Here is a 12073-nt window from a genome sequence, read left to right as displayed (position 1 = left end):
TGCAAAGTTGAAATAGGATGGCATAAAAGCTTCATAGATTTTAAATACCCTCCCCCTACGGTCAACCCAGAAAAAAAAGTTAAAAACACTCTAGTTAAAAAAATAAAAATAAAACAAAAAGTGTTACTAAACTTGTTAAAACCTACGAGATTACAAGGACCAAACACAAGAGAAAAGAAAGCAATGATTATACCTCGACATTCCTGTCATGACCCAATATGCCTTTTCTGATGTCTGGTCTTTCAACCCAAGCATTTGAGGCATGTACCAACTCCAAGCAAGTCATCGTGGACAATAAACACTGCACTCTTTGATTGAGGCTACGACTATTGGCTTCAGTCTCTGTTTTAAGTCGATAAGCCTGTTCATACATAACAATAGAAGCTATAAGAAAATAACAATTACCAATATACAAATATCTACAAGAAAATGTAAGAACTAGTAATAAAAGACATAAAACATAGCAAAAAAGAAGATAAATATATTTTAAAAATATAAGAATTGATAAAAATAAACACTTTTATAAATAATGTGTACATTTATGCAAGCAGAGCAATAATAATAAAATTTATAATATATTGCAATAATACTCTTATTTTTTTGATAAAAAGTGAAAAGCAAAAATAAATAATATATACTAGAGTAGGAAAATTATAAGAAAATTAGATAGCAATGTAAAATTATAAGGTCGAAAAGTCGGGTTTTTCAATTCAAGGATTTGAGGTGTGAACCATGTCAAAGCAAGTTGTTAGTAACGTATAAATATACCGTTTTTAAATCCTTTAGAAAAGGAGCAGAACACCAGATCTCATAAAAATGTTCAACGATTGGAGATTATGGCAAGAATATTGGCTACAGTAATTCAAGAGGTTCTATGTCCAATATAAATTTCAAAGGAGAGCAGAATCGTATTTTAGTAACTAATATTAAGAAATAGTTGATTGCACATAAAAATTGTTTTTGTCTTTGATGTATAGAAGATACAACAGAACTGATTTTGAAAGTATAAGCTCTATTTCCCAACTAGCAGTGTGAGTGAGAAGAGAGGGCATTTTGAAAAAAAAAAAAACAAGTTGATACATCTTGAGAACCAAAATATTCGAGAAGCTGATTAAACTAATCGATTGCTTGGCTTAATTTGAGGGCACAAGTTGCAAATCCAAGCGGCGCAGAAAAATTCACTTAACACCTTTTGAATCAACACAGATAATTTACTGACTTAGAACTTGGAGAATTTATTATCTATTTTATTTACCTGGCCTACAATCAGACCATACGCAATCAGGCCCAACTCTTCCACAACTGTTAGATTGAAAACATTTTATGTACTGAAGTTGCCCAATCTGTTTGACACTTTTTCCAGCCCATTGTCCTTAGAATTCTAAGAACTCCTGCTATAAACAATGGGAGATGTGATGTATAAATACAATAATCACAAAAGGCTAAAAGTGAAAATTACGGTAAGCATAAAAAAATGATCATAAGTAGATAAAGATCCCTGAAGGTGACAAAATCTGAAGCGGATATAATGATCAATGATAATCTGAAACTGATATAAAGAAGCTGATATACAGGATCTGAAGCTGATATGCATGATCTAAGCATAAAAGTTTAGTCGTTTCGATTTGTATTTCAAACTATGTGTCATTTATTTGTCCAACAACCGACAGCAACACAACAATAAAAATTTATGGCACAAGACTAATCATGATTTGGAAAAAAAGTGATGAAACTCATCATCCCTCTCAAATTCTTTAAACAGTTTGGATGTCGTTTGTATTTTAATGAAAACGATATGTATTTTGGACAGTATGACTTCATTTTTGAAGAAATCAGCAAAAATAAGAAAAAATTAGATTACCATAATGATCAAAATGACTGAAAAGAACTAATAGAAGTGAACTAATTGTTGGATAGAAGGTTATAAAAAACCCTAAAAATTCCAGAAATTCTAGATTTTCCTGTGTTACAATTATAAAACAGATTATTTAAAATGTATTTGGTTTTCAATCTTCAACGCCCTGGTCGGGTCTGTAATTCTTTATGGAACAGAAACCTATCCGGCCACAATCACAGCTCTCAAGACCGTAGACGTAAAACCTAAAGAGGATAGAAGACCTGAGATGGCTCAACTTAGTCAACAACGAGAAGTTGCTACAGAAGTTGCACTGTTTTCCATCCAAATTGCGGAGCGCACGCTACGATGGTATGGTCTACGGTCATCGCCTAAGAATACCATCACACCTACTTGCAAAAATCGTGCTGGGCTTTAACCCCGCAAAAGCCTGCTGGAAACGATCCCGCGGCAGACCGAGACATCGATGGCCCGATAGTCTTTCAAAATACTTGAAGTTGGTAAACATCGATGTCCACGATGCACCAGCGTTAGCTGCTGATCGCACGAGTTGGAGGAGGCTGACATCACTATCTATATTGAGCCACTTCCGGCAGGTGACATAAGTCAAAGTAAGTCAAAGTCAAGTTTCAATAAAGGTAAATGACGTTAAGCCTTTAAGAGATTTAGGGGCGGAAGCATGACTCCTATATGTGGTAATTTCTGGTCGTTTTGAGTTTGACTTGATTATTCATTTTAACTTCTGCTAGTTTCAGGAAGTGTTAATTCATCTATAGCTGTAACTGTTATCTTTACGGAAGATGTGACTGTTAATTTTAAATTTATGTTCATTTTGGGTTTCATTTATTCATTGATGGTAATAACTATTCGTTTCAAGTTTGAATTATTACAGTCCTTTAATTTTGCTCGTTTCGTCTGCTTGTGTTTACTCCTCCTGTGATTTAATATGGCTCTTTACTTTTCTTTGATAAACTGCTCTTTTAAAAACGATCTTTTAATTTGAATTTATTCACTTTTAATAAACATAGTTTTATCGTTGGTTAATATCAAGAATATTTGAAAAGTTCTCAGATTTTCTGCTTAAAAATCAAAATATTGGACTGTAATTTAAATGTTAGACAAAATTTGATAATTCAATCGAAGCTTTCGATCAACAATAGCTTTGTGTAATAAATTTGTGATAATAGTTTTACTAGCATATTTTGGATAGATCAGAGCGTCCCATCCAATTTTGGGCAGTGCCACAACAAGGCATTTCTAAGATCATGATGCCCTCCCCATAACATTTAAATTTTGCAAGTCAAAATTTTACCTGCATACACCTGAAGGAAGCTTAAAAGACCATTAGCTTGGTATCTTTTTTCAATCTTCCTGTAGGCATACTTTATACTTGTGAAAAATATTATCTAAATACAACAACACCTTTTACGCAATGTATGGCGTCATTGCTATACTATTATGTATATTCTGGCTCTTTATATGCACACGAGTGTGACCTCATTTATCTAGATGTTTTTTGTTTGTTTTTTTTTTAAATTAAGGCTCTAAAATAAAATCAACCAAAGAATGCACGTTATGCCCAACACCCACCAAAATATTGCCATGCCTCATCGGTGGGGCCTGGGCCCCAAGTTGGGTATCACGGGGGTAGATGGAAAGGCCTTACTATCATACCAAATGAAAATCTGCGTGATTTTCGTCTTTCTACGGTTCTGAAGCAATCCTAACCTTCATCCTGTGGATCCCTTTGGATAAACGCATATTTTAATCCATCATTTCATTTAATTAATCTTTTAATGGTCTTCTTTGTTTTGGATTTTTTTTTCCTTTAAAATTACAAGTCTCTGTAATTTATTAAAAAGTATACTTGTTTGTAATAATAATATAGTAATAATAACAATAAAAGGACGTCAAAAATCAGTCCAACCTGATTTGCTTCCTTAATTTTTGCCTCAATTGGGACTCTCTTCGTTCTAAAGTTTTAATTGAGGTGTTCACAAGGCCTAAAAACTTAAATCAGATTGGCGCAAAAAAAAATCCAATTTTTCAAACTAAGAACCGATAAACCACGTTCTTCTTCCAAAATTCATTGTTCTCGCTAAGGTTAATCTGAACGTTCTAGTTACTCTGAAAACTTCATATAGATTGGAGAAAAAAGCCGTTTGGTCTATTTTTGGACCATGTCAGGAATTAATGCCACCCACGTTTCTTCAAAGTATTTTTTTTTTCTCTTAAGTTTGTATGTCCCAGCATACTTGCTCACTACGTTATTTGATGGAGGATGGAGCATATTTGGGCCTTCTTTGGGCGTCATAAATCGATAGAGCATTTTTTAAAATGCCCTTCGTTGTTTTTTAGGTTCACTTCTTTTTAGCAGCATATCATGTTAGTCTAAGACAGTTTGAGAAAAACAAACTTGTTGACACAGGTGAAACCTGTAGATGCAACCAATATTCAAAATATTCTGCTTTCATTCAGGTCTACCTAGCAGTGTAAGTTGTATCCCTATGGCGAACACAATTTTGGGAGGTCACAGACTAATGCATCCAACTTTAGTTTCGAATCTATTTTCATTACACCAACCTACCTGGCGAAGAAACTTGCGAATGTCATTTCAAAGCTTATTGCAGAGATGAAATATTTGACTTTTTTTGTGTATCTCAAATTGTTTAGCATTTTAGCCCAGAACAATCAAAACCGCTCACAGGGAAGTAACTAGGTGAATAAAAATATCGGGTTTGTATGTTTATTTCTGTCTATAAGAGTTATCTTGATTCACCAACTACTTCACGTAAACAGATTCAAAGTTCAATTCAGCCAAATTGTTCAAATGTTTTAGGTAAAAAGGAGGCATACATTTTTTGGCAATACATATCTACAAATACAAAACATGAAGACTTTTGCCTCCTCCTTCCCCCCAATACTCAAAAAATTTCGGCTCAATTCTCACCTGTTATTACCAAAATTTACCGGTTTGATAGCAAGAAAACATAGTTTCTTTATATTATACCTCTATCCAATATTCAAGGTTTACTTGGTCCTACAAATCCCATTGAAACTCAGTTCCCAAACTGTTCAGGAGATATTACAGATACGACACGTTAATAAAATGGTTAACATGGTTTCTTTTCTTTCGTTCTACATTACTACTTCACCGCAAACAGATTCTAGTCCAATAGGGACTCATAGAGCTAAAAGTTTAAATAGATTGGACACCAGATCTTTAAATCCTTTCCCTCTCCATCCCTTCCCCCTTCTGAAATTTTCAGCTCGATCCCCAAAGCCATTCTGAGGATACTGCAGATACGATATTTTGATCACCCGGCAACATACAGTTTGTCTTGGTTTACTACCTTGCTAGTTTACCATGAATAGATAATAGGTCTTAGAGAGGGTTATAAAGCATAAAAGCTAGGTCGAAAAAAAATCCCCCCGCCCCTGTTCATTCTCAATAAGTAAAAATTTTAGGCTCACTTCGTCCTTATAAAATTCCCTGAAAGCTGAAACTTGATATCTCAAGCCATGTCAGAGATATTGCTGATACGCTATTTTCATTGATTCGTACCCCATAATGTCTTTGGATTTAAGTCGCTATTTAGACGAGACAAAATTGTAATTCGCAATGAAAGTTCTAGTGCAAAGGCGATCAGATGTTTTGGAGACCATAAATTTAGCCACTCCTTCCCCAACACAAAATTTGAAGTCCCCTCCCCAACCCCACTACCAGAAATTGGGAGCTAGATTTCTAAAGCTGTTCCGAAGATATTGCAAATATGTTATTCTTACAGGCTTAACACGCCTAGTGTTTTTAGATTTAGCTTTGCCCCCTTCCCCAAGTCAACAATTAATGTTTATTTGACTTCACAGAACCTCCCAAAAATTTCAACTCGATTTCCCGAACCGATCTTGAGATATTACCTATACCCCGTTTTGTTAACCTTGGTCAATGAATACCAATTTAGACAGTACAATCATTCCCTATCTCAACCGTCAGACAAAGCCGGACCAAGATGCAAGTGCTCCGGAGAACATTTAAACAAGTAGAAACATAAGCGACATTAGATTTTTTCACGGGTAGACAAGTCTGATTTCTCTTGAACACAAAACTTCGCTGCACCTTTGTAACGCTAACTTTAAAAAATCTAACTTTAAATTAATTTATTCTAGTACATATATAAAAATCAGTTATTAGTAGTGTAATGTTAGATTACACTACTATTAGTTAGTTAGATAAATACTATTAGACTATTATACTTATAAGATATTTATAAGATAAATACTAATATACTATTATATATATTATAAATACTTTTATATTACTATTATACTATTATATTATACTAGCTGTTGGGGTGGCGCTTCCCGCCACCCCAGCACCTAGTTGGTGGGGCGCTTCGCGCCCCCCAAGCCCCCCCGCGCGCGTAAGTCGTTACGCGCCATATTAGTTACGTGCCATTGTAGTTGTCTCCCTGTGTCCCACCTGTGAATATAAATAGATTTATATATGTGTTTCAAACTACGTAAAACTTGCGAATATACAACATTCTTGGCTTTCCCATTGTCTGTGCATATACAAAGCCTTGTGTACTAATAATGACGTCATATGCAAACGCTCTTTTTACAAACAAACAAACATGCATACACACAACTCGTTTTTATATAGATAGATAGATAGATAGATACAATACAAATTAACTGCGTAAAACTTGCGAATATACAACATTCTTCGCTGTCCAATTGTCGCTGCATATAAATAGATTGTCAGGTTTACCGACCCTCGAACATGCAACTCACAATTGTCCATGGGAAAAACAATCAGTATTAAGATCTATACCACATTTTTCTAATGATTGACCTTGAGCTTTGTTAATGGTGATTGCAAATGCTAATCGAATTGGGAATTGCAATCTTTTAAATTGAAAAGGCAGATCCGTTGGAATCATGGGAATGCGAGGAATAAGAACAGCCTCACCCTCAAAAGGCCCTGTCAAGATTGTGGCCTCTATTAGGTTTTCCATTGTTTTTTTTTACGGCAAGTCGCGTGCCATTGCAAAGCTTTGGTGGGTTGATATTTCTTAAAAGTATTATTGGTACGCCTATTTTTAGTTGTAGCACGGGTGGTGGAAACCCTGAAAGATCCATGGAATTTAAAAATTCAGATGGATAATTAACCGCTTCATTTGGTTCCAAAACTGTGTCGACTGACTTGTAAAGGACTGCCTGGTCTCGAATCTTGGTCAAAACAATATTGTTGATTTCGTGGACGTCTATATTTTTGGGTGCAAGAATCGCTCTTTCACTTAGCCATTTATTATTTTTATAATTGTTTAGAATATTCGGAAATACTTTTTCAATCAATTCATTTTTGGACATCACTAAATTACAGAAATCAGCAGGTAGTTGTATACGTCCTGAAATTGAGTCTACTGGGAGCTTTCCGTTTCCAATTGCCAGCAATTGATCTGAAAATGCTTTCTTTTCTTACTTTCTCTATCAGCAGCAAGCCTGATTTCTTGCTGTTCTTGTGATTCCTCGGCACGCCTTCTTTTTTCACTTTCTCTTTTAGCAGCAAGTCTGGTTTCATGTTGCTCTGGTAGTTCCTCGGCATACCTTCTTTTTTCACTTTCTCTTTTAGCAGCAAGTCTGGTTTCATGTTGCTCTGGTAGTTCCTCGGCACGCCTTCTTTTTTCACTTTCTCTTTTAGCAGCAAGTCTGGTTTCGCGTTGCTCTGGTAGTTCCTCAGCACGCTTTCTGTTCTTTCTTTCTCTATCAGCCTCAAGCCTGTTTCCTTGCTGTTCTTTTGATTCCTCGGCACGCTTTCTTTTCTTACTTTCTCTATCAGCCTCAAGCCTGTTTCCTTGCTGTTCTTTTGATTCCTCGGCACGCTTTCTTTTCTTACTTTCTCTATCAGCAGCAAGTTTTTTGGCAGACTCTTTGAGCATCTTCCTCGGCTGTTGCCATTGTAAGTTCATCTGTCATTTTACAGTTAAACATTAATAGATTTCTACGTGAACGCATGTCTTAAATATCTTTAATGACGTCACCGTCATAACAAAATGACGACAACTAACTTCACAACGTCAGTCAACACACAAACATGACGTCACCCGACAGACAGACCCACACCTCCACAGACAACTTATTTTTATATATATAGATTATACTATTATATTACATTATATTATAAATACTATTATATATATATATATAAGATATTTATAGGATAAATACTATTATACTATTAGATAAATTAGATGATTTTAGAAATTACAAGTTGATTTCAAAGTTGGTTTCGAAGTCTCAAGTTGGCTTCAAAGGCATTTTGAGAACGTTTCTGCCAAAATACGTGTTCCAGGGCAATGTACACTGGACCGCTGATGGCAGATTAAATGGGAAGAGGAAGAGCTGTCTGTAAGCGTCGATAATGTAGTAGCAAAAATTACTGAGTTTGATTATCTATATATATAAAAATGAGTTGTATGTTTGTACGCATATGACATCATTATAAGAATATAAGGCTTTGTATCTGAAGTCATTATAAGTACATACGGGGGCAATTCAAAGATAAATTTTAGTATAAATCCTATAATGGCAGAAGAAACAGCCGAGGAAGCTGCTCAAAGAGTTAATGCCAATAGGCTTGCGGCTAAAAGAGAAAGTAACAAAAGAAAGCGTGCTGAGGAATCACAAGAACAACGTGAAAACAGGCTTGCATTAGGTCTTTCTTCAAGCCCAACGTGGTTGTGTGTGGAGGGGTGGGGGAGGTAAGGGGTTAGTTCTCAAGTCCCATCGCGGATCTTAAGCTCAAGCTTACCTTGTTTAGGGTTATTCTTCGTAATATTCAAAGAGTAAAGAAAGTTATAATAGTCCTTCGCTTCGCCAATAGGTAATGATCTAGCACGTGAAAGCATATACTCAAATATGCAGCTCTCCATTCCACTGTAAGAGTAGTTTAGCAGCTCTTTGGCATTGCCTCGTTCCAGTAGGTCAAATAGAAATGAGCGTAGAAGGTCACTTGTTTGAGATTTATCGGGATTCAACTCGAGGGCAGAGTAGGCTTCGGCGTTCTGTCCCAAGGCCAAACATGACCAAAATAACTTGCACCACAATGTTGACTGAAAAGAAATCTTTAATGGTAAAAAGTTTTTTTTTAACTCTTTGAAGTCTCTCAAGTTTTTTAGGTGGTTAAATAAAAACAGCTTAAAAGAATACCTGACCAAGATTTTATCCATAATCTTATATATTTATGTCGCCTGTTTCTTAAACAACCATTACTCTTTCAATAATAAAAAAAAGTTTTTTTTTTTTTTTTTTTAACTGAAAGGAGCAACATTAAAACTCAAAGCAAACAGAAATTCTTCCATATATGAAGGCGTTACCCTCTTCCTCAATACCGTGCTCGTCACAAGAACGTTTTTTGGCACTTTTAGAAAGTCTTCCTAATTCAAATTAAACGGCCCTTGAGTTTCAGGAGTTGTTCCTATGGAGTTGGGACAAAAACAGTCAAACTTTAGCGTAAAAAGCAAGGTATTGAGCAGGAGAGCAACCACTTCATATGCGGGCTTATTTCTTTTCGTTGTTCCTTACTTTCAGTCAAAGTAACTTGTTTTTGTTTATTCCTAATCGTTTTTCAGACAACCAACAATTAAAGAAACATTCATGAGTTCTCTCCCCTCAAAGAAAACTTCCCCGTAAGAATCCCTCCGGACAATACAATCATAGTTGAAAAATATTAAACAATGGGTAAGTTTTGTAACTTAAAGCCGTTTCTACAGGGACTGTAGGGGTGGGGAAGTTGTCATACTATCCCCAAAGGCATAGTTACTCAACCTTTCAACTATGCTAGATAAAATGGCTATACGAATATTTTTACCGAACAACTTTGGAGAAGAAAGGACGTGGAAGGGGGGCTAGCTACCCTTCAACCTTTTTGGTCACTCTAAACACTAGAAAATTTGATTTCCGATGTAATGAGTCCTCTCCCGATATTCTAGGCACATTGGTTAAATGCAGTCATCCCTGGAAAAACATAAAAAAACATAAAACACACATCCATGATCTTTCTTTTGGAAAATAAAAGCAAAATCCCTCAACCTCTATATAAGAGCTTGAAATCTTTACAGTAGGGTTCTCTGATATGCTGAATCTGATATATTGATTTTCACCGAGATCAATTGATGATTTTGGGTGGTTTTTCTGTCTTTTTTTAATTGATAAAATTTTCTCAGGTTCTTAGTTTTTAAAGCTAATATTAAACTTCATTCACCTGTTGTTGCTTAACATGCATGGAACTACGTAATTATGGAATTACTAATTACTTATTATTAAACCTATTCAGACTGAGATTTTACTTACACCAAGCCAATCAGGGTTTTTCATAGTTTTTCAGCCAATCAGTAAATTCCGTGAGAAACATGAGTGGCTCAAATTAGGGCTAGCTAAATCTCGATATTAGCGTCTCATTGTCAATGGGGCATTACTAGGCTACATCAGCATTGAGCACAAAGAAAAGTCTGATATTGGTATTTAAAAAGTTTGTTTCCGTCGAAAGAATGAAAAATACTCAAATATTGGACGAGACTATCCAAGATATACTCTCAAACTTCACCTGTGTACAGCACTAACTGTTTTTCAAAAGCATGTCGTCGAAGCAAGAGTGTCAACTTTGATGTCAAACATTGAGGACGCCTCCCCATACCATACTTTCCTTTATTAGTTGCGACCCAATACCGTTAAGATTCGATGCATGTATTATGCATGTACAACAACTAATCATGCATGTATGTTTGTATCATGTATGTACATGCATGTGTGACTTGTGTGTATCACACACGAAGCATAATATGTTTGTGTGTGTATTATATACACATCATAAATACATATTAGTATGTATTGTACGAATTATGTATGTATGGCAGCTATTGTGGGGGTGCATATATAATACCCATATCAAGCTAACATTCGTATATATATATATATATATATATATATATATATATATATATATATATATATATATATATATATATATGTATATATATTTGTATGTATGGGCTACATATGCATGACAGTTCTATGATTTATCGATTGATGTATTTATCTACGGTATGTATCATGTATTTGTGATGAATGCATATATGAAAACTATGTAAAATGAATTCTTTTAAATGAAGTTTTGCCTCAAGTATACATCCTAAACGAAAATCTGGACAGCTTCACTTATCTACGTAGCATTTTAGCAAGGATGATGGCTACAGTAAACAGGTAAAAAGTAGAATAGCCAAGAATGAACTTTTTTGGGAAAAAATTTGGAAGATAAGTCCTCAAACTACTATTAGGATACTGAAAGTCACAATAATGATAAAAATGCAGTATATCCTTGAAATGTGGATGCTTTGAAAGACTGAGGAAGATATGCAAAATGCTTTTCAGAGGAATTGTCTAAAAGTTGGTTTGAGGATCTCGTTTGAATAACTATAAATCAAACAAGAAACCACACGAAAAATGTTCTATTCCACTTTTTACGCCTATTTTGAAGTAAGGGTTAAGACGAATAAGTCAAGTTTTACGAATGAAGAATGGTAAATAACCAAAATCTTTCTTTTTGTTCTTCTAAAGGACCGAGGGAAATCTAGGGCTTCCTCGAATAGGGTAAGAAGAATTCAAAGAGATATGATCGAGAGAAAACTAGAATTTCATAGGAGGGAGTTAAGTGGAATACTTTGAACAGATTCAGGTGAAGAAGGAGCATATGAATGGAGGAATCTAGAATGGAAGATAAAACCATTTATAAAATGATTATGGTCAAATGTCACTAAGCCAAAATTTCCCTGAATTTCTCTCAACTCATTCCAAGAAAAAAACATTCCAAGGTTAAAGATACATTTTACTTTTTGAAATTGTAATTTTTCTTCGTCCGTTACTAATAGTAAAAACAAACAAGCAGAATACGGTAATTTCAGTACCAGGACAAACGTAGAAGAGTTGATAGGTATATAACTGACCTTACAGTTGCTAGGTAGCAGAGGGTCTTAGAACTTTGCTAGCTGACCTTGTATTTATTTTATTCCCCATTACTGGTGGTAGTATCTCTATGTTTTTCAGTGCTAAGAAGAAATTGGCTAGATTTACAGATTAAAGCCAAACGACGTTCGTGAAGAAACGGTAGTTGTGAGACAGATATTAACTTATTAAAGTTATAAAAGTGAAAACATTTAA

General features: G+C 35.0%; 1 protein-coding gene across 5 annotated transcripts in view; it reads right to left on the bottom strand.

The window, feature by feature from the left end:
• Positions 1-12073, bottom strand: part of LOC136032902 (nuclear pore complex protein Nup160-like) — a 114783-nt gene that overhangs the window by 30482 nt on the left and 72228 nt on the right. For all 5 annotated transcript variants that reach the window (XM_065713337.1, XM_065713335.1, XM_065713338.1 and 2 more), the window contains 2 exons: positions 8670-8970; positions 194-384 (listed from right to left, as the gene is read on the bottom strand). In XM_065713337.1, the coding sequence (XP_065569409.1) occupies positions 194-384; positions 8670-8970 (492 nt within the window). The remainder of the gene's footprint in view (positions 1-193; positions 385-8669; positions 8971-12073) is intronic.

The sequence above is a fragment of the Artemia franciscana genome, chromosome 11 (assembly GCF_032884065.1).
Source record: "Artemia franciscana chromosome 11, ASM3288406v1, whole genome shotgun sequence".
Taxonomy (NCBI): domain Eukaryota; kingdom Metazoa; phylum Arthropoda; class Branchiopoda; order Anostraca; family Artemiidae; genus Artemia; species Artemia franciscana.
Note: the sequence above shows the minus strand (reverse complement) of the source record. Positions and strands in the feature narration are given on the sequence as shown.